General features: G+C 37.7%; 1 protein-coding gene across 2 annotated transcripts in view; it reads right to left on the bottom strand.

Moving 5' to 3' along the window:
- The window catches only part of CDK14 (cyclin dependent kinase 14), a 601,018-nt gene that overhangs the window by 272,610 nt on the left and 300,479 nt on the right, over positions 1-27,929 (bottom strand). For both annotated transcript variants that reach the window (XM_024132226.3, XM_055084972.1), the window contains one exon: positions 20,979-21,102. In XM_024132226.3, the coding sequence (XP_023987994.1) occupies positions 20,979-21,102 (124 nt within the window). The remainder of the gene's footprint in view (positions 1-20,978; positions 21,103-27,929) is intronic.

The raw sequence follows: 27,929 nt of genomic DNA, 5'->3' as shown, positions 1-27,929 counted from the left end.
ACAGTGTGAAGTAAGTCAGAAAGAGAAAAACAAATACCATATGCTAACACATATATATGGAATCTAAAAAAAAAAAAAATGGTTCTGAAGAACTTAGCTGCAGGACAGGAAGGACATGGGGAGGGAGAAGGGTAAGCTGGGATGAAGTGAGAGAGTGGCATGAACATATATACACTACCTAGCATAAAATAGGTAGCTAGTGGGAAGCAGTCGCATAGCACAGGGAGATCACCTCAGTGCTTTGTGTCCACCTAGAGGGGTGGGATCGGGAGGGTGGGAGGGAGACGCAATAGGGAGGAGATATGGGGATATATGTATGCATATAGCTGATTCACTTTATTATACAGCAGAAACTAACATACCATTGTAAAGCAATTATACTCCAATAAAGATGTTAAAAAAAAAACGAAACTTACCTTGCCCAGTAAATACACTTTAAAATAGACAAATGAGGGACTTGCCTAGTGGTGCAGTGGTTAAGAATACGCCTGCCAATGCAGGGGACACGGATTAGAGCCCTGGTCCGGGAAGATTCCATATGCCTTGGAGCAACTAAGCCCATGTGTCACAACTACTGAGCCTGCATGCCACAACTACTGAAGCCTGCGTGCCTAGAGCCTGTGCTCTACAACAAGAGAAGCCACCACAATGAGAAGCCCGCACACTGCAACGAAGAGTAGCCCCTGCTCGCCACAATTAGAGAAAGCCTGTGTAAAGCAACAAAGACCCAACGCAGCCAAAAAAAAAAAAAACAAAATAAATAAGTAGGGCTTCCCTGGTGGCGCAGTGGTTGGGAGTCCGCCTGCCGATGCAGGGGACGCGGGTTCGTGCCCCGGTCCGGGAGGATCCCGCATGCCGCGGCTGGGCCCGTGGGCCATGGCCGCTGAGCCTGTGCGCCCGGAGCCTGCGCTCCGCAACGGGAGAGGCCACAGCAGTGAGAGGCCCGCATACCAAAAAAAAAAAAAAAAAAAAAAAAAAGTAAGTAAATAAAATACACAAATAATAATATCCATAAAATATATGAGACTGATTTAAAAATCAGATCCTTTAAAAAAGATTACTAGCCCCCAGGGCATCTCTGTACAATGCAATAATTGACATTCAAAATGCTGACTGCAAAATGGTAAGGAAAGCTTAGAGTGGGATTGTAAGAACCATGTTGCCTTGATTTACCACTATATACTCAGCCATGAGCACAGCTCTGGGTATATAGTAGGCACTCAGTAAAAATTTGTTGAATGAACTATTGAGTAACAGCCCATATTATAACCTTGTTCAAGAAAGCATCTTATACATTTTAGGGAAAAAAATCACATTAAAAAAAAATAACATTTTGAACACTTAAACCCTAAACCCAACCTAGTGTCCATCAGCAGATGAATGAATGAAGAAGCTGTGGTATATGTATACCATGGAACATTACTCAGCCATAAAAAGGAACGAAATTTTTCCATGTGCAGCAACATGTATGGACTCGGAGGGTATTATGTTAAGTGAATTAAGTCAGACAGAGAAAGACAAATACTATATGATATCACTTATGTGTGATATGTGAAATCTAAAAAATACAGCAAACTAGTGAATAAAAAAAAAAAACAGACTCATAGGTATAGAGAACCAACTAGTGGTTACCAGTGGGTGGCGGGAAGGAGAGAGGGAGATTGGATGTAAGATAGGCTACAAAGACGTATTGTATCACATGGGGAATATAGCAAATATTTTGTAATAACTGTACATGGAGTGTAACCTTTAAAAATTGCATTTAAAAAAAAAATATATATATATATATACAGAGGAAAAACAAATTAAAAAGCTTAAAAAATTTTTTTAATTAAAAAAACCCCCTAAACTCTAAAGGTTAAAAATAAACACGACATTTATATGGACTGTCTGTAAGCCAGACACTGTCCTTAAATAACTTGTAAGTATTAACTTATTTAACTAATTCTTCTTATAATTTTGTGAGGTGCCCAGTATTACCATCAGCATCCTCATTTTCAAACAGATAAATTAAGCCAGAGAATTTCAGTAACTCACAATTTGTAAACAGCAGAGACAGGATTCAAACGCAGGCACCTGACTCCAGAATCTGCACTCTAACCATTCTGGGATATTTTACTTTATTTTGTGTTTTCATGTGGTTGTATTTGTTTCCATATAAAAAGTTTTCTTTCAGACTTAGTGTTTTACTTACTACTTCTGTTACAGCCCCACCTGCCCTGCAGTTGTGTACTGTTTCTTTCCAACCTTTGGAAAAGGTAAGATTTGAACAGAAGATTCCTCCCACTGGGAGGCATCAAGTGTATATTTTTCAGCCACTATCCAGCACTGCTGCATTGTTAAGGGGAACACTGTTAAAACCAATTCATCTTTCATTTGCCCACAGGGCTTCTCAATGCTTTAATTTATCCCAGGAATGTAATGAAAGAGGGTGGTTCCTTCTAATTCATAAATTACTGAGGCTTTATTCCAATTTGTGTTTCCAACAAGGCTTCCTACAGGTCTACTGTGAGAAACATTCTTTAGGTTGTTTCTTGCAGTTTCCTCAAGACACGTGTTCTAGTTCCAGTGTTTAGGACCGAGTGATCTCACTGTTTGGCTGACACAGGTCACCAGGCCAGCAGAGGCTACTTTGACCTGGACATTTGTTTAGCACTTCTACCTTCTCACGTTTGGGCAACTAAGACCACCCAGGCATGTGTTAAGTTATCAACAGTCTGTTGGAACTACACCAGGGCTGTAGAGACACCAGTGATAATAATAATAATAATTAAACACAACACTAAGTAACAGGGACAATGTTCACTTAATTTTCCATCTCTGGGCGAAAGTATATACATTTTTTAAATGAGGGGCTTGGACTAGATAATGTGAGGTTCCTTCAAAATCCAGAGAAAATCTAAAATAAAAAATTCTGAAAATGTGAATGACAGGTTTTCCTTTTCTTTTATACAACTATAACAGATTTATTTCAACTTTCCCCTCAGAGTTGTTACCTTTATTCTGAAAAGCAATAAGAACAAAACTTTTCCAATGATATGACTCTATCAACAGCTAAATGATGACTTCAACACTAATATCATACTCTGCTTCCAATTCTTTGAGCAAAATCCTTGCATATCATATTTATTTTGTGTTGTTCTTGTAATCTTAATATTAGTGATTCTCATTAGATGCTCCCAACTTATTTTAAGTAGGTTGAAAGCTTACTGGTAACTTTTCAGAAACCATCATAAATATATTATCCTGAAATCTTCCAACTTTTCATGTACCTCTCTTTATACCTCTGTGGTCCCATTCTCTTGATGGGGGCACTTAATTGAGCCAATTCATTGACCCCTTTCACCCTCTGCTCTCCAATCTGTGACTTCCAGGCTGGTTCTAAGCACACTTTCCACATATAGGACGGGCTGGTCGTTGTTTCACACAATAGATTTCTTTAGCTGACAACTCTAATCCAAAACTGGAATAAACACTTCAATCTGCCTTTGATATCAGTATCTTTCCAGATTAAAAATGAGAATGTCAAATAACTTGACAGATATTTAATAGAGCGATGCTCCATTTTTAAAGTTTGCATTTCTGCAAAAAGTTATATTTTAGATCTGTAAGCTTGATTATGCACATCAAGGTTATTTTGTAGTATGTGATAAAATAAACATAGATTTTTTTAGACATGTATCTAAATTTCCTAAGCAGTACAGATCATTAGTTCTCAATTGTATCTTATTTTTAAATTTTCTAGTACTTTCTTTATTCATTAAAATGAAAAAAGTCTTAGCTTCCTATGTTTATCTATTGCAACAGAAGAAACCATTCAAGGTGAGAAGGAAATTTTTTTTCCAAATATATATGCCTTTTACTGAATGTTCTTTTAAAAATTATTATTAAAGAACATATTCGTGACCTCCCCAGGAAACTCCCCTTTTGTCCAGCCCTCCCCGACTTCCAGTCACTACTCACCCCTAAGGGGAATCCCTGTCTTGATATCAAACAGTATTGATTAGTTTTGTCTCTTTTTCTTCTTTATATATGTAGAATCATACAACATACACTCTTTCATATCTGGCTTCTTTCCTTTGTATCACTGTGTGTAGTTGTAAATTGTATATTGAAATTTTAAAATATTACTATGAATATGCACTATTTCAAAAGTAGTAAGCCAGCACAAAGGGCATTTAAAAAAAAAACCTTAGAGAACAAAAGAGGAAAGCAAACTAATATTGAACTGACAGAATTAAAGTAAGAAAAAAATCAAAATCACAAATTTTTGAAGTATGTCTAACCTTCAGAATTTACAGTATATCTCAGATTTTCCACAGTAGCCAGTAAGTTTTTCTTGCTTCCAGTAAAATTTTTAGAAAACATGTGCTTTAGACTACAATGACTCACTGTCATCCATGATATTAGAGTAAATCAGGAGTATTGATGTATGTATCAGTCGAGTCTGGTTTTGGCTGCATTTTAAAATGCTTCTTGGAAGGTAAAGAGCAGAAGATGAAGGAAGATCCATAAATAAGGGACATTAGTGAATTGCTGAACTCTAAGCACTTCTACGCTTACCTAAAAGTTATGAAAACTCATGTTCAAGTGTAATCATAGCTGTCTTAAATAGCATGTGAGTGTTACATAATTCTAAGTTTCATTCCAGTGCTATTCTTGACAACATCACTTATAATTCTTCCACTCTGGTCATCACTGCCAGCACTTAGGGTTCCAGTCATCCCATATGCAGATTTTTAAAGGATATATTGGTGTATTTCAACTCATATCTGCATTACTTATCTGATTTGCTGCCTACAAGTTTGCCCTCATATTGTATAGAACACAAAATATTTTGCATATTGAAATCTTTTTGCCCAGAAAGTTTCCATCAAGAGTAGAGAATGAGATGATCAGCCCTATTTGAAGCAGTCTGTTCTGCATTTTAAGATGTCTCGTTACCTCACATGCATGATTTGGCTAAAAATGAACTAACACTTTTGCATTTTCTCATTTACATGGAGTTTGAAGCTGCCATTCTTAGCAATCAACCCCTAACCACATTGCTTCAATCTGCTTTATGGTGACTAAACAGAGATTTCTCATACATAGAGTAGAATATACTTATTAATTGCAGTTCACATATTTCTTTCTTGTCCCCATTTACAACTTAAAAAAAACACTATGGGGATATATGCATAGCTGATTCACTTTGTTATAAAGCAGAAACTAACACACCACTGTAAAGCAATTATACTCCAAAAAAGATGTTAAAAAAAAGAAAAAAACATATAGCTAAGTTTTTTAGAAGATTTTTAGGGCAGTGAAACTCTTCTGTATGATACAATAACAGCAAATACATTACATGGCATTATAATCTTTCAAAACCCACAGAATGTACAACATCAAGAGTGAACCCTGGGCTTCCCTGGTGGCACAGTGGTTAAGAATCCGCCTGCCAATGCAGGGGACACGGGTTTGAGCCCTGGTCCGGGAAGATCCCACATGCCACGGAGCAACTAAGCCCGTGCTCCACAACTACTGAGCCTGTGCTCTATAACCCGTGAGCCACAACTACTGAAGCCTGTGCACCTAGGGCCCATGCTCTGCAACAACAGAAGCCACCGCAATGAGAAGCCTGTGCACCGCAATGAAGAGTAGCCCCCACTCGACGCAACTAGAGAAAGACTGCGAGCAGCAACGAAGATCCAATGCAGCCAAAAAAACAAAATAAAATTTTTTTAAAAAGAGTGAACCCTAATGTAAACTATGAACTTTGGGTGATACTGATGTGTTAATTCAGGTTCATCAATTGTAATAATGTACCACTTTGGTGGGGGATGTTGATAATGGAGGAGGCTATGTATGTGTGTGTACAGGGGATGTATAGAAATCCTCTGTACTTTCTGTTCAATTTTACTGTGAATCTAAAACTCCTCTTAAAAATAAAGTCCATTTAGGCTTAAAGACTTAAATATAAGACATGACACCATAAAACTCTTAGAGGAGATCACAGGCAAAACATTCTCTGACATAAATCCACCAATGTTCTCTTACGTCAGTCACCCAAGGCAATAGAAATAAAAGCAAAAATAAAGAAATGGGACCTATTCAAACTTACAAGCTTTTGTACAGCAAAGGAAACCATAAACAAAACAAAAAGACAACATACAGACTGGGAGAAAATATTTGTAAATGATGTGACTGACAAGGGGTTAATTTCCAAAATATACAAACAGCTCATATAACTCAACAACAAAAAAACAAACAACCCAATGGAAAAATGGGCAGAAGAACTAAACAGACATTTCTCCAAAGAAGACATATGGATAGTCAACAGGCACATGAAAAGTTGCTCAACATTGCCAATTATTAGAGAAATGCAAATCAAAACTACAATGAGGTACCACCTCACACCGGTCAGAATGGTCATCATTAAAAACTCTACAAATGACAAATGCTGGAGAGGGTGTGCAGAAAAGGGAGCTCTCCTATGCTGTTGGTGGGAATGTAAGTTGCTGCAGCCACTGTGGAAAAAACAGTATGGAGGTTCCTCAAAAATCTAAAACTAGAGTTGCCATAAGATCCAGCAATCCCACACCTGGGCATATATCCAGAGAAAACTATAATTGGAAAAAATAGGGGGAGACCTTCAAGATGGCAGAGGAGCAACATGTGGAGATCACCTTCCTCCCCACAAATACATCAGAAATATATCTACATGTGGAACAACTCCTATAGAACACCTACTGAACGCTGGCAGAAGACCTCTGACTTCCCAAAAGGTAAGAAACTCCTCACGTACCTGGGTAGGGCAAAAGAAAAAAAAAAGAAAAAAACTGAGACAAAAGAATAGGGACAGGACCGACATCTCTGGGAGGGAGCTGTGAAGGAGGAAAAGTTTCCACACACTAGGAAGCCCCCTCATTGGAGGAGACGGGGGGCGGGGGGGGGGCGCGGGAGGGAAGCGTCAAAGCCATGGAGGACAGCACAGCAACAGGGGTGCGGAGGGCAAAGCAGAGAGATTCTCACACAGAGGATCACTGCCGACCAGCACTCACCAGCCCGAGAGGCTTGTCTGCTCACCCGCCGGGGCGGGCGGGGACTGGGAGCTGAGGCTCGGGCTTCGGAGGTCGGATCCCAGGGAGGGGACTGGGGTTGGCTGCGTGAACACAGCCTGAAGGGGGATAGTGCGCCACAGCTAGCTGGGAGGGACTCCGGGAAAAAGTCTGGAGCTGCCGAAGAGGCAAGAGACCATTGTTTTGGGATGTGCAAAGAGAGGGGATTCAGAGCACCGCCTAAACGAGCTCCATGGATGGGCGCAGGCCGTGGCTATCAGCACAAACAGCAGAGACGGGCATGAAATGCTACGGCTGCTGCAGCAGCCACCAAGAAGCCTGTGTGCAAGCACAGGTCACTACCCACACCTTCCCTCCCAGGAGCCTGTGCAGCCCGCCACTGCCAGGGTCCCGTGATCCAGGGACAACTTCCCCGGGGACAACACACCACGCGCTTCAGGCTGCTGCAACGACACGCTGGCCTCTGCCACTGCAGGATCACCCTGCATTCCGTACCCCTCCCTCCCCCTGGTCTGACTGAGCCAGAGTCCCCTAATCAGCTGCTACTTTAACCCTGTCCTGTCTGGGAGGGGAACAGATGCCCTCAGGCAACCTACATGCAGAGGCAGGGCCAAATCCAAAGCTGAGTCCCAGGAGCTGTGCGAACAAAGAAGAGAAAGGGAAATTTCTCCCAGCAGCCTCAGGAGCAGTGGATTAAATCTCCACAATCAACTTGATGTACCCTGCATCTGTGGAATACCTGAATAGACAACGAATCATCCCAAATTGAAGAGGTGGACTTTGGGAGCAACTGTAGACTTGGGGTTTGCTTTCTGCATCTAATTTGTTTCTGGTTTTAGGTTTATCTTCATTTAGTATTTAGAGTTTATTACCATTGGTAGATTTGTTTATTGATTTAGTTACTCTCTTCCTTTTTTTTATATAGATATATATATTTTTTTCCTTTTTTTCTTTTTCTGAGTATGTCTATGATTCTTTGTGTGATTTTGTCTGTATAGCTTTGCTTTTACCACTTGTCCTAGGGTTATTTCCGACCATCTTTTTTTTCTTTTATTACTTTTTAATTTTTTTTATCTTTACTAATTTTTTATTTTTAGTTAAATACCTTTATTTTCTCTTTCCTTCCTTCCTTCCCTCCCTCCCTTTCTTTCTCTTCCTTCCTTCCCCTTCCTTCCTTCCTTCCTTCCTTCCTTCCTTCCTTCCTCTCTCCCTCCCTCCCTCCCTTCCTCCCTTCCTTCCTTCCTTCCTTCCTTTCTCCATTTTCTTCTGAGCCGTGTAGCTGACAGGGTCTTGCTGCTCCGGTCAGGTGTCAGGCCTGTACCTCTCAGGTGGGAGATCCGAGTTCAGGACATTAATCCACCAGAGACATCCAGGCTCCATGTAATACGAAATGGCAAAAGCTCTCCGAGAGATCTCCATCTCAACGCTAAGACCCAGCTCCACTCAACGACCAGCAAGCTACAGAGCTGGACACCCTATGCCAAACAACTAGCAAGACAGGAACACAAACACACCCATCAGCAGAGAAGCTTCCTAAAATCATAATAAGGTAACAGGCACCCCAAAACACACCACCGGACGCAGTCCTATCCACCAGAAAGAAAAGATACAGCCTCATGCACCAGAACACAGACAACAGTCCCCTCCACCAGGAAGCCTACACAACCCACTGAACCAACCTTAGCCACTGGGGGCAGACACCAAAAACAATGGGAACTACGAACCTGCAGCCTTTAAAGGAAACCCCAGTAAAGTTAAGCAAAATGAGAACACAGAGAAACACAGAATATTTGAAGAGATTATAGTTGAAAACTTACCTAATATGGGAAAGGAAAGAGTCAGTCAAGTCCAGGAAGCGCAGACAGCCCCATACAGGATAAATCCAAGGAGGAAAACAAATGAAGAGGAAATAGGCAGTCTACATGAAAAAGAATTCAGAGTAATCATAGTAAGGATGATCCATAATCTTGGAAATAGAAGGAAGAAGATACAAGAAACGTTTAACAAGGACCTAGAAGAACTAACGAGCAAACAAACAATGATGAACAACAAAATAAATTAAATTTAAAATTCTCTAGAAGAAATCAATAGTAGAATAACTGAGGCAGAAGAATGGATAAGTGATCTGGAAGATAAAATAGTGGAAATAACTACTGCAGAGCAGAATAAAGGAAAAAGAATGAAAAGAATTGAGGACAGTCTCAGAGACCTCTGGGACAACATCAAACTCACCAATATTCGAATTATAGGAGTCCCAGAAGAAGAAGAGAAAAAGAAAGGGACTGACAAAATATTTGAAGAGATTATAGTTGAAAACTTACCTAATATGGGAAAGGAAAGAGTCAGTCAAGTCCAGGAAGCGCAGACAGCCCCATACAGGATAAATCCAAGGAGGAACACGCCAAGACACATGTTAATCAAACTATCAAAAATTAAATACAAAGAAAAGATATCAAAAGCAGCAAAGGAAAAACAACAAATAATATAACAGGGAATCCCCACAAAGTTAACAGCTGATCTTTCAGTAGAAACTCTGCAAGCCAGAAGGGAGTGGCAGGACATATTTAAAGTAATGAAAGGGAAAAACCTAAAACCAACATTACTCTACCCAGCAAGGACCTCATTCACATTCGATGGAGAAATTAAAAGCTTTACAGACAAGCAAAAGTTAAGAGAATTCAGCACCACCAAAGCAGCCTTACAACAAATGCTAAAGGAACTTCTCTAGGCAGGAAACACAAGAGAAGGAAAAGACCTCCATTAACAAGCCAAAACAATTAAGAAAATGGTAATAGGAACATACATATTGAAAATTACCTTAAATGTAAATGGATTAAATGCTCCAAAGATAAAGGCTGGCTGAATGGATACAAAAACAAGACCTGTATATATGCTGTCTATAAGAGACCCAATTCAGACCTAGGGACAGATACAGACTGAAAGTGAGAGGATGGAAAAAGATATTCCATGAAAATAGAAATCAAAAGAAAGCTGGAGTAGCAATTCTCATATCAGACAAAATAGACATTAAAATAAAGACTATTACAAGAGACAAAGAAGGACACTACGTAATGATCAAGGGATCAATCCAAGAAGATATAACAATTGTAAATATTTATGCACCCAACATAGGAGCACCTCAATACATAAGGCAGATGCTAACAGCCACAAAAGGGGAAATTGACAGTAACACAATCATAGTAGGGGACTTTAACACCCCACCTTCACCAATGGACAGATCATCCAAAAATGAAAATAAATAAGGAAACACAAGCTTTAAATGATACATTAAACAAGAGGGACTTAATTGATATTGATAGGACATTCCATGCAAAAACAACAGAATACACTTTCTTCTCAAGTGTTCATGGAACCTTCTCCAGGATAGACCACATCTTGGGTCACAAATCAAGCCTCGGTAAATTTAAGAAAATTGAAATCATATCAAGTGTCTTTTCCGACCACAATGGTATAAGACTAGATATCAATTACAGAAAAAATCTGTAAAAAATACAAATACATGGAGGCTAAACAATACACTCCTAAATAACCAAGAGATCACTGAAGAAATCAAAGAGGAAAGCAAAAAATTCCTAGAGACAAATGACAATGAAAACACGATGACCCAAAACCTATGGGATGCAGCAAAAGCCGTTCTAAGAGGGAAGTTTATAGCAATACAAGCCTACCTCAGGAAACAAGAAAAATATAACATAAACATCCTAAATTTACACCTAAAGCGATTAGAGAAAGAAGAACCAAAAAAACCCCAAAGTCAGCAGAAGGAAAGAAATCATAAAGATCAGATCAGAAATAAATGAAAAAGAAATTAAGGAAACAATAGCAATGATCAGTAAAACTAAAAGCTGGTTGTTTGAGAAGATAAACAAAATTGATAAACCATTAGCCAGACTCATCAAGAAAAAAGGGGAGAAGGCTCAAATCAATAGAATTACAAATGAAAAAGAAGTAACAACCGACACTGCAGAAATAGAGAGGATCATAAGAGATTACTACAAGCAACTATATGCCAATAAAATGGACAACCTGAAAGAAATGGACAAATTCTTAGAAAAGCACAACCTTCTGACACTGAACCAGGAAGAAATAGAAAATATAAACAGACCAAACACAAGCACTGAAATTGAGACTGTGATTAAGTCTTCAAACAAACAAAAGCCCAGGACCAGATGGCTTCACAGGCGAATTCTATCAAACATTTAGAGAAGAGCTAATACCTATCCTTCTCAAACTCTTCCAAAATACAGCAGAGGGAGGAACACTCCCAAACTCATTCTATGAGGCGACCATCACTCTGATACAAAAACCAGACAAAGATGTCACAAGAAAGAAAACTACAGGCCAATATCACTGATGAACATACATGTAAAAATCCTAACCATTTCCTCTAAGATCAGGAACAAGACAAGGATGCCCACTCTCACCACTATTATTCAACATAGTTTTGGAAGTTTTAGCCACAGCAATCAGAAAAGAAAAAGAAATAAAAGGAATCCAAATTGGAAAAGAAGAAGTAAAGCTGTCACCGTTTGCAGGTGACATGATACTATACAAAGAGAATCCTAAAGATGCTACTACCAGAAAACTACTAGAGTTAATCAATGAATTTGTTAAAGTAGCAGGATTCAAAATTAATGCATAGAAATCTCTTGCATTCCTATACACTAATGATGAAAAATATGAAAGAGAAATTAAGGAAACACTCCCATTTACCATTGCAACAAAAAGAATAAAATACCTGGGAATAAACCTACCCAATGAGACAAAAGACCTGTATGCAGAAAATTGTAAGACACTGATAAAGAAATTAAAGATGATACAAACAGATGGAGAGATACACCATGTTTCTGGATTGGAAGAATCAACACTGTGAAAATGACTATACTACCCAAAGTGATCTACAGATTCAATGCAATCCCTATCAAACTACCAATAGCATTTTTCACAGAAATAGGAGAAAAAAATTGCACAATTTGTATGGAAACATGAAAGACCCCGAATAGCCAAAGCAATCTTGAGAAAGAGAAATGGAGCTGGAAGAATCCAGCTCCTGGATTTCAGACTATACTACAAAGCTACAGTAACCAAGACAGTATGGTACTGGCACAAAAACAGAAATATAGATCAATGGAACAGGATAGAAAGCCCAGAGATAAACCCACGCACCTGTGGTCAACTTATTTTTGATAAAGGAGGCAAGAATATACAATGGAGAAAAGACAGCCTCTTCAATAAGTAGTGCTGGGAAAACTGGACAGTTACATGTAAAAGAATGAAATTAGAACACTCCCTAACACCATACACAAAAATAAACTCAAAATGGATTAGAGACCTAAATGTAAGGCCAGACGCTCTAAAACTCTTAGAGGAAAACATAGGCAGAACACTCTATGACATAAATCACAGCAAGATCCTTTTTGACCCACCTCCTAGAGAAATGGAAATAAAAACAAAAATAAATAAATGTGACCTAATGAAACTTAAAAGCTTTTGCACAGTGAAGGTAACCATAAACAAGATGAAAAGACAACCCTCAGAATGGGAGAAAATATTTGTAAATGAAGCAAGTGACAAAGGATTAATTGCCAAAATTTATAAGTAGCTTAAGCAGCTCAATATCAAAAAACAAACAATCCAATCTATAAATGGGCAGAAGACCTTAATAGACATTTCTCCAAAGAAGACATACAGATGGTCAACAAACACATGAAAGGATGCTCAACATCACTAACCATTAGAAAAATGCAAGTCAAAACTACAATGAGGGGCTTCACTGGTAGCGCAGTGGTTGAGAGTCCGCCTGCCAATGCAGGAGACACAGGTTCGAGCCCCGGTCCGGGAGGATCCCACATGCCACGGAGCCACTAGGCCCGTGAGCCACGGCCGCTGAGCCTGCACGTCCGGAGCCTGTGCTCCGCAACGGGAAAGGCCACAACAGTGAGAGGCCCGCGTACCGCAAAACAAACAAACAAACAAAAAAACACTACAATGAGGTATCACCTCACACCAGTCAGAATGGCCATCATCAAAAAATCTACAAAGAATAAATGCTGGAGAGAGTATGGAGAAAAGGGAAACCTCTTGCACTGATGGTGGGAACGTAAATTGATACAGCCACTATGGAGAACAGTATGGAGGTTCCTTAAAAAACTAAAAATAGAATTACCATATGACCCAGCAATCCCACTGCTGGCATATACCCTGAGAAAACCATAATTCAAAAAGAGTCATGTACCACAATGTTCATTGCAGCTCTATGTACAATAGCGAGGGCATGGAAGCAACCTAAGTGTTCATCGACAGATGAATGGGTAAAGAAGATGTGGCACACATATACAATGGAATATTACTCAGCAATAAAAAGAAACGAAACTGAGTTATTTGTAGTGAGGTGGATTGACCTTAAGTCTGTCATACAGAGTGAACGAAGTGAGAAAGAGAAAAACAAATACCATATGCTAACATATATATGGAATCTAAAAAAAAAAAAATATGGTTCTAAAGAACCTAGGGACAGGACAGGAATAAAGACGCAGATGTAGAGAATGGACTTGAGGACACGGGGAAGGGGAAGGGTAAGCTGGGATGAAGTGAGAGAGTGGCATGGACTTATACATACTACACATGTAAAATAGATAGCTAGTGGGAAGCAGCCACATAGCATAGGGAGATCAGCTCGGTGCTTTGTGACCATCTAGAGGGGTGGGATCGGGATGGTGGGAGGGAGATGCAAGACTGAGGAGTTATGGGGATATATGGATATGTATAGCTGATTCACTTTGTTATAAAGCAGAAACTAACACACCGTTGTAAAGCAATTATACTCCAATAAAGATCTTAAATAAAAAAGAAAGGATACATGCACCACAATGTTCATTGTAGCACTATTTACTGTAGCTAAGACGTGGAAACAACATAAACAACATAAACAACATAAATGTCCACTGACAGAGAAATGGATAAAGAAGATATGGCACATATATACAATGGAACACTACTCAGCCATAAAAAGAATAAAATAATGCCATTTGCAGCAACATGGATGCAACTAGAGATTATTATACTAAGTGAAGTAAATCAGAAAGAGAAAGACAAATATCACATATCACTTACCTGTGAAATCCAAAATATGACACAAATGAACTTATCTATAAAAAAAAACAGACTCACAGACATAGAGGACAGACTTTTGGTTGCCAAGGAGGAGGGGCTTGGGGGATAGATGGTTTGGGAGTTTGGGATTAGCAGATTCAAACTATTATATATAGAATGGATAAACAAGGTCCTACTGTAAAGCATAGGGAACTATATTCAATATCTTGTTTTAAACCATAATGGAAAAGAATATGAAAAAGAATGTATATATGTATAACTGAATCACTTTGTGTACAGTAGAAATTAACACATTGTAAATCAACTATACTTCAATAAAATAAAATTTTAAAAAATAAAGTCCATTTAAAAGGAGAAAACAAACAGGTATGTTAACATACCTTACATTATGATAACACAAAACAGAAAGAACAATATAATGAAATGTCAACATCCCTTTTGAATCCAAGAAAACGTCTGAATGGATGAGTGGGGATATTAAACAAGATTTAAATAATGATGCTAAGGGATATTTCATGATCCTAGAGAAGACAATTTGAAGTATCAACACTCCTTTTCAAAAGGGTTACCATATCTTTAAAATAATGAGTCATGGGGATTAACATTAATTCACATGTTAATCAAATTATTTCTAACATGGAATGTTGATAATGTATTTGATACATTTTAAGACATGTACATTTTGATTTGGAGTTTTAATGAAGCCCAGAAAAATTAGGTAGAAAAACAGCCCTTTCTTTGGTTCATACTGTAGCACAAATTATTATAAAAATATTCTTTAGTTTTCAGATCTTCATGAAAGCAACTGCCTAAACTTTGCATTAAAACTGCTTATGTTAAAATTCAAAGGACCTTTCTAAAAGTAGATTGATACCTCACATTAGACAATAAAGATATTTTTGCTAATAGAAATTATATTCTAAACCAAAGATGCAGTAAAATTGAATCCTACCGGTCAAAGCATGGTTAGCTATATCTAACGTTGAATTTATAACTATGGCTTCAATGGTGAATTTTACAGGCTAACGATAAAAAACAGTTAAAGGCTTGTAATTTGGGGACTAAACAGGATTTTATTCAGAGACTTTATATTTATCACACAGACTCTACTTTGCATCTGAAAGCAGTTGATTTCTTTCTGTTTTCTACTATTCCCTTCATGAATTCTGAGAGACACATTACAAACAAACCCTGCACTCACCATGGCCTCTGCAGAGTTACATCTCTGGTGTGTTCTGCAAATTAATCTAAAATGTGATTTACAATAATTTCCCTTTTCAAATTAAGACAAGGAACAACCTGGAGGAGGAAACTACCAACATTAGGAAGGTAACATTTTAGATCTCTGGTGGGAAAGAGACCTGTGTAATTTTACTTGATTAAAACCACAGAGCTGTTTAACTTGGTTCCTACATTAGGAAAGCCAGTAAAATAAGCCAAGACCTTAAATGCTTATATTACAGAGTTTGCAAAGTCTCTTTTGTTCAGGGGCAAATTTAACCCAGCTGTCTTTCCATATAGCAAGGCCCTGACCCCTAAAAATAGCAGAAGAATGGCTGGAAAATGTGGGTGACACAATCATCATCATCTTGCAAGAATTGCAGAAAGTTGCAATTCTACAGACTCATCTATTTTGTTTTCATCTCATTTACATGGAAAAATACCTTTAAGTTTTCATACTACCATGCTGCAAATGAACATTAACTTCTGGGTGAGCTTATTTATGCGTTTACTTGTCACACTACGATAATTTCCTTTTAATGTGATCTCAACACATATCATAAAAGTGTGGCTCTCATCTACTTGAATTTCTAGAAGCCAGAATAAAAAAATTAGACCATAGGAAGGGATGGTATAGCCTTGATTATGGATTCAATTGACTGATTTTTATCTGACAGTGAATATTTGATTAGAAAATAAGTTAATAATTTCAGAAATGTACAATATAAAAAGCCAACTCTGAGAAGAATCTTAGAAAGTATCTGTTCAATGCACTTATTTTTTAGTTGAGGAGTGTAAGCTCAGAGGGGATAAATGACTTCCTGAAAGTCATAAGCTAGTTATAGACAGAGCCAGGTCTCCTAATTCAAGGCCCAACACACTTTGATTTCAACAATAGTACAACCAGACAATCATTTAAGGTCTGCAGAGTAGGAACTTCAAATCTTATACATCTTTTTTACATGTTTACATTTACTCAGTGATAGTTATTTCTGCAGCCTGAGGCTATAAATATAATACCAAGCAGATATGTAGAGCCAATGTATAAGAGCCTCAAAGCAATCCTGAGGCTCCAACACCATCTGAAGTCATCTAATTCCATCTGCACTCTTGACTGTGCCCAGCTAGGACAGCACTGATGAAGAGAAAATTAATTTGTAAACTGCTGGTTTGCTAAAGTGAATCAAGCAGAAATTAGTAAATTCACTAGTAATTAGTAATTAGTAAATTAGTGGGTCTTAGTCTTTACACTAATACTCAATTTTGTTATGCATATTGTTTCTTCATTCAACCAATATTTACTGAGCATCTCCTATGATCTAAACATAGCATAGACAACAGTGAGCAAGACAGGACTTCCCTGGTGGCCCAGTGGCTGAGACTGTGCTCCCAATGCAGAGGGTGGGTTCCATCCCTGGTCAGGGAAATAGATCCCCCATGCATGCTGCAACTAAAGATCCCGCACGCTGCAATGAAGATCCCGCATGCCACAACTAAGACCCAGCACAGCCAAATAAATAAATAAATAAACAAATATATATATATATATATATATATATAAGAGTGAGCAAGACAGGCCATGTCCCTGCCCTCGTGGAATTTACAATCAAGTAGAAGAAGCAAAAAATTAACCGATAAACAAATGACAAAATAATTTCAGTGCACCATAAGTGCTATTGAAGAAGTTGAACTGGGTGATCATAGCGGTAAAATTCTATTTTTGGAAAGGTGGCTTTTTTGAACAGGTAACATGATCTATGATCTGTGTGATGAGAAAGAGGCACGTGAGAAGCAGGAGGAACAGTATTCCAGGCAAAGGGAAAGGCTAAGTAAGAGGCTCTGATGTGGGAACACGTTTGGTTGTACTACAGTAGGCAAGGAGGAGCAAGGTAGTGAAGACATAGGCTGGATAAGGGATTTGAAATACTTTTTCCCAAAAATAATGTAAACACGAACCCGTTTTTAGAAATGAGTCTGAACGCTACACAATTTTATTATCTTATTATACACAGGTGGGACAAACTTCTGCATTAGGAAAGCCATAGTCATTCTAAATCATGTGTAATTTACTTTTTTTTTTTTCTTTTTTCTTTTTGCGGCCTCTCACTGTCGCGGCCTCTCCCGTTGGGGAGTGGACGCTTCGGACGCGCAGGCTCAGCGGCCATGGCTCTCGGGCCCAGCCGCTCCGCGGCATATGGGATCTTCCCGGACCGGGGCACAAACCCGTGTCCCCTGCATCGGCAGGCGGACTCTCAACCACTGCGCCACCAGGGAAGCCCTAATTTACTTATTTTTAAATGCATATAGTAAACAAGTCTCAGGTAAGTGCTTAAATATGATTTTGTTTACAAGGAAAAAAATAGTACAGCATTTTGACCACCTGGAATTCAGAACTGCATTCCGTTTAAACATGAACGGGTCTGCAGATACATTACCATCTGGTTTACCTTGTCCAGCAGGTAAAATCTCCAAAGGACTAAGGCTGAAATCATTCATTACTACTGAATTAGTCAAATGACAAAATGTTCTTTAAATTATGTGATGCATTTTTTTGGTATTAGTGCAATCTATTTTCGTAGCGCGAGTGTCATATTTGTTGTATGTATAAAATACATAGAATGGTTAATAATTTCCTATAATTATTAATATATAAATATAAATATATATAATGAACAATAATTTACTGGAAGATTAGGCAGGTCTGTAAGGTAATATCTATGTATATAAAGATCTTGGGCCACCTGAAATTGAAGGAGGTGATCAAGCATCTGAATTCCAGTTCTGTGAGCAGCTAACCTCATATAATCAAGCCTGTGAGAATTTCTAACCCTCTCTGAATCTCATGTCTCTCTCAAAAGTATAGGTTACCATACGTTACTAGGTTTAAGAGACAATGAAACAAGAATTTCTAAGCGTCTGGCACACAGAATAAACTCAATAAATTTTAGTGCTTCTCCCTCCCCACATATATTTCCTCTAATAAAAACAGTAGCATTTATGATACAGGAATTACGCTCATACAGATTTCATTTGTATCTTTTGATCAAAATTTTATGATATTTTTCACATAAGAGATATAGGTAGGACAAAGGAACTGCTGCTAAAGCTCTTCACACATCAAACTCTGAATTAAGACCTAGTGTTTCTAATTGTTCTGCTGCCTGGAACCGTCCCATTTTGACTGTCTAGCTCCTCCATCTCAGACTGTGTTTGCTTCATCTCAGACACAAACACGTGCCCGACCGCAGTAAATCACAGTTAATCGCATGTCTTAAATTAAAAGACAAAAATGATGCACAATTGGGAGAAATCGTCAGTTAGTGAATGAGTCTCCCTCATTACACTTCGTGCACAGGATGCATGCCAAGTCTGTGTTCCAGGCAAGACGATTCAGTCTATGACACTGAGGTACAACCTTTGTGCAGCGCAGTCTGGTCCAAAGAATCAAATGCTTTAAAACACGCAACGCTGTAATTGCAGCATATATGGAACATTCAATACAGGACTGTGCATAATCATGAACAATTAGAAAGAACCAAAATGTTCACTGATGAGGGACTGAATAAAAAGACTAGGTCTTGGCCACTAAAGGAAAAATCTATGCTGTTACAAATGATTTTTTCATATTGAATAACATGAGAAAATGTCCATGACATATTCTTATGTGAAAACTGCTTACAAAACAATGTTTCTTTTTTTTTTTTGAGGATTATATAATTGGTGGCAGAAGCAAGAAAAGAGAGAGAGAAGGAGGAGAAAGACACTGGGAAAATATACAACAAAAATGTTAACATTCGTTATCTCTGAGTTGGTCATACTTTCTAAATTTTCTAATTTTCTAAAAAAATTTTTCTAAGTTGTTTAAAATTACACTTGAATTTATCTCTGAATCTATTGCAAAATGTCAGTTTTAAAGATCCATAAGAATCTTTTAAGGTGAACTTACCTATTATAATAAAAACATCATCGTAAAATTAAAAAATAATCCCCCAGTAAGCACTTAGATACAATTCTATTATTCCCTTGGTTATACAGACAAAATAAACATTGTAAAAATGTAGTCTATAAATATACAAGAAAACCATGTTCAGCAAAATTAAATGTTCAATAATTTATTCCAACATATACCTTATAGTATATTAACATACTAGAAAAAAATCACTATAAATTCTTACTAATTTAATAGTAATACCGACAAACTACAAAATATGTTCACAGCAAACCCAACAGCCTTGAATTTGAGGAACTGCAAATCTTCTCTCCTCCACCCACCTACTCTCCCATTATTTTCTACACTGTAATAGAAAGACTTTACATCTAGCCACCTAGTATTATTCTGATGCTAAAACCTGACAGCAAACAACATATACACACACACAAATAAGATGAGAACAAATAAAGTTTTGCAATATATCACCAATCATGCTAACTTTTGTTTCATTTCAATTTTAGAAGAAAAGAATATACAAAACCCAAGAGTAGAGTCATTCCAAAGGTACTGAACAGTCTACTAACCTTGAAATAAGAAATAAACATTTCCTGCTCTCTTTTATTTCTCGGGGGGTGGGGTGGGAAAAGATAATCGTATTTCGGTAAAAGCCCATATCTCAACCTCAGGCGTCTTTGTGTCCCAAGGGTAATATTTCCATTCCATTCTTAATGGAACAAATTTCTAATGAGAATATGTATTCAAAAATAATTGAGGCAATGCAATGTCAACACATCATGCTGCCATCAGCATTCCTGGTGCTGGGAATTGACTTGGCACACTCTGATGTGACAGAGAGTCAGGGCAGTGCAGACACATCAGACATGATGAAATGAGGGGAGCCAGCAAGGACAACACAAGAGTTCTGCTCCTCTTTGGGTGCTTAAGTTAGTGTTGAATGAAAGCTTCTAAGCTGGAAGAGGCCAACCTTAAAACCTTTAAGGAAGGGATGACTTGTAATGGATCCAGGCCAGGACCTCAACTTTTAAATCAGCATCAGTGTCTACTTTTATAAAGTTATTGAGAATTTTTGAAACAACAGTCACTTTCAGAAAGGTGAACACTGCCCCTAGATTTTTAAATTATTAAAATCTCAGGACAACATACACTACTGAATATATTTTGTGATGCTCTGAAACAGTCCCAAGGTTTAAATCCAGGTTTCTTCAAGTTTGACAATATATTGGTAGTTGTTGAAGCCGGGTGATGGGTAATGGGGTTCCTTATCATATCCTTCTACTTTTGAATGTGCTTGACATTTTCATAATAGAAAATGGAAAAAATAGATTTCTTTCAATGTATTTTACATTCAAAATTTTACTGACTTTTCCTCTGGAAATATATGAGATCTGATTTGTGCTTATGATTATTTCAGGCTTTAACAAGCAATGTGGATTTTTAAAAAATCTACCAAGCATGATGTTGATCATAAAAAAAATTTTTTTTCACTCCTGAAAAAATGTTACCAGGATCTGGAATGATAGAAGAAGTGCACCTAAACAAATGCAGTGCCACCATCTGCCTGGCATTCTCACAGTGTGACAAAATAGACTGGTAATTAACTGCTTTCCTACCGAAATCTGCCAGCTTTAACTCCCCCGTGTCACTGATCAGAAGGTTCTGTGGTTTCAGGTCTCTGTGCAAAATATAACGCTGGTGGATGTAAGACAGCCCTCGCAGCAACTGAAATAAAAACAACTGAAAAAATAGGGAGACAAAAGTTAAAATCTGAACACAGACAAATGCCAGTTTCTACATACAGTCTGCCAAGTACTTGTGTTTAGTGAAAATGGGTACCCATCACTAAATTTCCTACCCAACTATTTAACCAGAATTTGCATAAGGGTATGGAAATTCCTAATTCATTAAGAAGTAAATCTGAAAATTTCTAAGAACCTATTATGTCAACCCAGAGTGATACCTCCTCAGCCAGAAAGATTTATAATCCAATCTGTGTTCTATAAATTAAGCACAATGTAAAGAATCATTTTTTAAATAATATTTTATTTCTTCAGGTCTAAATTGATGCTTGAGACAGAGAAAAAAATCTGTCCAGAATATTATAAAAAGAAGCAGAATTTTTTACTAAGTTTATGTAAATGTGCATGTATTTAATTCCATAGAAATGACATAAACATGGTACCCAAGGATTCACCCATTAACATGCTTTAAAGAATGGAAAGATAAGATGATTTCAAGTAATTAAAACAAAACAGTCACATGGTCCAATTATTACTGGATTATAATTATATTGCTTTTGCACATATGGCCATAGAGATTAGGCTGTTGCCTAAAGACAGATATGTACCTTCACTAATCACAGAACAGACCCATCCTAAAGGGAAAGGAAACACAGAAAACAGAGAAATCAAGAATTCAAGAGCAATGGTTTTATAAGAAATAATTTTAAGAGTGACTGATGGCCTTCCCTGTTTAGTTTCATATTGGATCCTATCAAATGTTGCCAATTTTGATAACAAAAAATGTGATTCACTAGGCTTTCCAATATTTATAAAAATGTTTATAATTTTTTATTTACTTGCCAAAATAATCCTAACTGACAGTTTTTAAAAATCAATCTCCTAAAACAAAAATAAAAACAAAAGGGTTTAAGTGCCATCAATACCGGAGTCTATGTAATCAGCTGGTAACAAAATGCAGTTTCAGGGAAATTTTAAATGAATTAGATGCCAAGTGTGGGTAGTATAAGGATTCCAGGATCTTCAAATGGAAAAGACTGGCAACTCCTTGAGGGCCCTGGAAGCTAGCATTTCTGGAATATTTTCCAACTAACTAGGGGCTCTGAAAGCCAAGTAAATTTTTTAGAGGGTGGATACCTCGAAATAACAGTAGATGAATTCATTTCAAAATCTCTGTATGTGATAATATGCTGTGGAGCAGTGAAGGCCTAGGATCATTATTTCCAGAATTGAAGTGCCAGAAAACTAAAAACCTGTTCTGTGTTAGCCTGGATTAAATTACTGGCTCAAGAACCTCGGGAAGCAAATGTCTCCTGGACTCCTCTTTTCAATCCTTCCTGTGTAGCAGATGGAAAGACTTAACACCATCACCAGCAGCTTCCAGCCTCGTTCCTCACTTCTAATACCCCCTGCATCCCGAAGCCGAAAGCTTACAATTTCTAAGAAAATCCATATCCCTTCAGTTTAGAAGGGAGAAAGGATGAGCAAATAAAGCCGCTTTGTGTTTTCAAAAGCTTTTCATCAATCAATCAATCAATCACAAAGGCAGACCACATAACAAACTTAATTTCAAAAATAAACTGATTTTGAAAAGAAAGTTTGCGTTCTGCAAGGTGCTAGCAGAGACTTACCAGACTGCGATTATCTACTTAACCACAGCAACACATTTCAGTTGAACAAGCAATGACACGAAGTGCCAGCTGCCGTTCTATGCATCATAGAATACGAACTCGTTTGATCTCTGTAATAATTTTAGTGGTGAAGGTACCACTATTAAATCTGTATTAGTGAAGAGGAATCTGGGATCAGTTTAAGTGGCAGAGCCAGGACTCAAACCCAACAAGTTTGACTCCAAACGCCATGCCCTTAACCACTCTACTATAGGAATCTTGGCCAGAGCACAAGTAGGGAGTGTTGAAATAGAAGCTGCTTCCTCCAACTAACAGGATAAAGTCTGGGCATCTAACAGTATGGCCTTCAAGGCTGCTGGGCTGAGCCCTGATTCCAGCTGGGTGCCCAGGCATCATCACTCTACATTCCCTGACTCCAAGGAGTCTCAAGCACCCCCATACGCAGAGCATATACTGCTCTTCAGTCCTTTACCTTTGTTCTTACCTCTTTGCCGACAGAAAAGCACTGTCTCACCTTTGCCTGCTAATCTCCATGTATTTCTTAGGTCTCTCCTCAAAAACCACTCCTCCCCGGAGGCTTTCCTGACCCCAGGCCTTCCCTCTCCCTACAGGTCTGTGTGAGGCGTTCCTCCTCTGTGCTGGAGCAGCCGCTACATCTGTCTATTGCAGTTATGGTAGTACCCTATCTCCCTCAGACTGTGTGCCTTAACTACCTTCCTGACCTGGGTCCACTGCTGACACTCATATACCAGTAATGTGATGACTGAACAGAATTTAGACACAGCTGGATGAAGCAGATACAGAAATAACAGACGCCTGGAATGGGAGTCTCTAGAAGCTAAGGGTAGAAGTGGGTAGATCGAGCAGTCCCAAAGGGCTCTTCTTTTAATACCTTTACCTTTACCAATTAGTGAAAATACATAATCCTCATGCTAATTCAAAAGCTATTCAAATAGGGTAGCGTATTAAAGAGGATTAAGAAAATCAGTGATAGGAAAGGATGCACCCACACACTCCAACTACAGTTGTATACATGACAAACTAAGCCCCAAACAAGACAAGTAGAGCCCCAAACATTAAGCTGGAGCCCCAAACAAATTTTTAGATGTTTGATCAATGCGTGAAGTCATAACAAATCCCCACAGAATAAATGCATTCAGGATTTACTAAGTGCCAACCATGTGCCAGGTGCTGTCATGTAAGAGGGATGCAAAGATGAACAGGATATAAGATGTAGTCCCTGGACTCGAGGAACTCACAGCCCACTCGGTATGAGAGACACATAAACAGATAACTACCACTTAAAGAGGTCTGCACTGTGACAGCAACGTGAACTGAGTGTACTGAAGGCACAGAGGAGGGAGGAAACTTGTCACTCTGAAAACAGAATTCATTACGCATAAAATTTTAATAGGAAAACAAGCATTCACTAGATGCACAAGATGAAGTGATGTATTATATGACAAACCTCTTGCTGTTCTGAGGGAAAAAATTGAGGAGACCAAGCAAGCAGATCACTAAGAAGACAAATTAAGAAGAAAAATTTAAATAAATGAAAAGAAGACAATATATGAAACAGTAAAATTATCAATGCACCATCATAATAGTAATGGTGGCAAGGGGACAACAGTATACTTCACTGAAACCATTAGTAAACTTGGTGTTTTAGAAATAACACTTTAATGTGTTTAACAGAAAATGTACTGATAGCTAGGGGTGGGAAGGCCACAAGGAATTAGCACTGAGTTTAACAGAATGTCCCATGGAATATTCTTTGGGAGTGCTTTGAGAAAGGCAAGTCTTGGGCATTTCTTCCTTTAGGCAAACAGGCAAGTATCTAACTTGCCCATGTAAATTTTTAAGAAAGCCACTTCACTTGGTTGTTGTATAAATCACCACATAACAAGCTGTATTTGATCTTTGTGAAAACCAGAGGGTACTGTGAAAACAAGAAGGACCACCCAAGAGGAGGTCACATGCAGAGAAAGAGTAAAAATCAGCTTTGCTACTTGCTAATAAAACTTGGTGAACATCAATGCAATCTCAGGTACTGAAAAAAAAGGAAGGGAGAGTAATACTAATTGAAGGCTTACACTCATTTAAAGGCTGTTCTAAGTAATTTTACATATACTTTATAATCCTGTATTTTTTCTTTTCTTTTAAACAAATGAGAAAACTAAAGTTCTAAAAGCACGAGAAACTTAAAGTCATCCAACCATCACATAGCACTTGTGAACTTTCCACTACACCTCATTATCTTAAATGAGGTTGATGCTTACTAAACGCATGGATGAATACAGTTATACACCCAATATAATCAAAGTGCTCTGATTAAGTGAACCCAAGTTTGTAAGCCTCAATTAGCATATTATGTAATGAGCATATGATTCTTGAATGTCTATTTTTGCTACTTAAAATCCTCTTAGGAATAAATAACATGGCAGAAGACAGCTTTATGTCCTGAAGCTGATAAACTAACATATTTTCATTTCTATCTTCTTATTTTTCTACTGTAGTAGCCATAAGGTCTTCCTAAGAATACCTTATCCCCTCAGGATATTCTATTCAACGTTATAAAAGGAGATATCTTCAAATCCTACAGTATGATCACTGAAGAGTTATACTCTAGTTCGAATATGTTCACTTTTTGCAATAAGAATCCCCATGGGAAAATGCCTTAAATAGCAATGATAGGATGAACAGGGACACTTTTACCAGCAGCAGATCTATCTATAGCCCCATTGTCTTGCCATCCCCTGCAGAAAGCAGCTCTTATTCTCAGGGCCATGGCATATACTTCTTGGGAATATCCTTTAATACTCCTTCTATTCCCTTCTGAAACTCTTTAGACTTTAAGTAGGTAAAGAATATCAAGATAAGGCTTTTTATCAAAACATTTAGAGCAAGTTGGTAAAAAGCACACACACACATCATTGGACTTAATATATTTGTTACTCAAAAGAATTATTGCCACTTGCAGCGAGCAACAAATTTTATACCCCTCCACCCCCTTCAAAGTCTAAAGATGTGTGATCAGATCCTCTTTGTCTCAATGCTTACAGTCATTAGATTCCATGAATGGTCTGAAATCCACGCATTATTTAATAAATGTGGTTCCATTTAATATGAGACTAAGCACAGTGAACATCTTGCAGATTTTCCAGGCTGGGTCAACTATCTTCAAGGGATGTCCAGGGTCTCTTAGGGCTTATTAGAGTGATTAGCAATGCACCCTATGCCTTATGGCACAGCAGCAATTCTTACAAAGAGAGTTAGTTAAGCTACTTTTCTTTCACCTGGGGACCAAGGTTAAATCTTTGTACCTTAGGTTTTTCATCTTAAAAATGACGGATAGTCTCAGATGCCCTTAATATTCATTCATGCTGTAAAACTGTATCCTTTCATTTTATGAATAACAGAAATAGAAGGGACTCTACAAATTGAGCAGCTGTAATAACTGCCATTTACTAAATACTTACTAGTAAATTAATCCTTCCAACACTTCTGCTAGGCAGATACTATTATCTTTATTTCACAGATAGAGAAATAAAGGCTCAGAGAAACTAAATGAATTGGGAAAAGGGACCCACAGCAAGTGTCGTAGAGGTAGTAGAGATAGTTCCCATTTTCGTCTTGCTCTGACACCCACAATTTAAAATACTGCTACCCAAAAACTATGTATACTATTTGATTAAAGTAGTTACACATTGTGTGAATCCAAGGCTAGAAAATGTGACATTGGCAAATAAACCAAAGTTGTACGTGGCTAATACATGCTTCAAATAATATGCTCCATGTTTAGCACCATATCATTTAAAAATCCACAGGATGCACAAACATTAAATTACTCATGCATCAAACTTTCTAGAAATGAAAAATAATTAGAAAATTTGAGTCCTCAAAATATCTAGTGAATGTGAAAATACATTAAAATATGCATCAGATAATGATTTTACTGCAATACTAGGTCTTCTTCAACTTTCAAAAGAATGATTCATTCCATTTAGTTGAGTTTCAAATTTACAAATACATAATGCAAATATCAAATCATAATTTGTAATACAATGTACATAATATATTCCCAAATAGTTTATATTTTACAAAACATCATTGCAATTTTATGTGTTGAATTTTTTAAAAAGACTACTAAGAAGGTTATATGGAGATATAAGAGAGACAGAAATAAAAGCCCAGATAGTAAAACATTATGGTATAATTTATTTGTCACTTTGGACATACTTGACAGTATTAAGTGTGCTACTGGGATGGTGTAAGACACAAACATTCATGCCAGGGCATCAGGTCATAGATGTGTCCTTTTTTGCCCTGTACTACAGATAGATCTGGGTCTTAGAAAATCTGAGTAGTAAGGACAGTTTGTCTTGCCCCGTTTTGCCCTTTTTGAGTTCTTTCATTTAACTTTCTGCTTCTTCATTCTACTCCCTCATAAGTCTTAGATATGGAACATGTTCCATCATTTCTAAATAATGTAACAAAAATTTAATTTTCATTCTCTACGTTAATTATACATTAATATTCTATTCTTAAAGATAATAACTTTCTGGAAGGGAATAACTCAAAAAATAAGATTTTCAAATACTTGGGCAAACTCTTGGGAAAAAGCTCTTGCACACTTTCTGTGATCCTTAAGTTGGCCTCCCATTCCGCCCTCTCCTCCTGCCTCAATACAATGGTGGATATCAACAAGGTGTTGCTCTAGGCACCGAGATGCCCACAGCGAGCAAGTTGACTGGAGCCATGGGAACCAGAACTGGGACACTTACAAGGAGTCAAATGGGGATTGTAAGACAGATCTGTGTTTTGCCATGTTCCTTGAAAGAAGCACATTAGCTTCTTTAGTATGTTAATATATTATAATAATATGTAATATTATATAATAATATATATTATAATACTTAGTATACTAATACTAAGTAGATTTCCAAGTTATTAGGGTTTGTATGTATGATGAAGAAAATGGGGAGGGCTGAGGATGAGAAACTTCCATTTAATAAACTTGGTCAGCAGCCTAAAATTAGTATTAGAAATATTCCTTAGCTGAGTAGAAACAAGATGATCAAATTTAAGCTACTGGCTGTAACAGTTGCCCAACATAATTTTCCAAGAGAAAAACTGAAACACTTATTCCAAGGAATTCTAGTAATATAATAATATTAAGTATACAACTGACCTT

The sequence above is a fragment of the Physeter macrocephalus genome, chromosome 5, assembly GCF_002837175.3.
Source record: "Physeter macrocephalus isolate SW-GA chromosome 5, ASM283717v5, whole genome shotgun sequence".
Classification (NCBI taxonomy): Eukaryota; Metazoa; Chordata; class Mammalia; order Artiodactyla; family Physeteridae; genus Physeter; species Physeter macrocephalus.
Note: the sequence above shows the minus strand (reverse complement) of the source record. Positions and strands in the feature narration are given on the sequence as shown.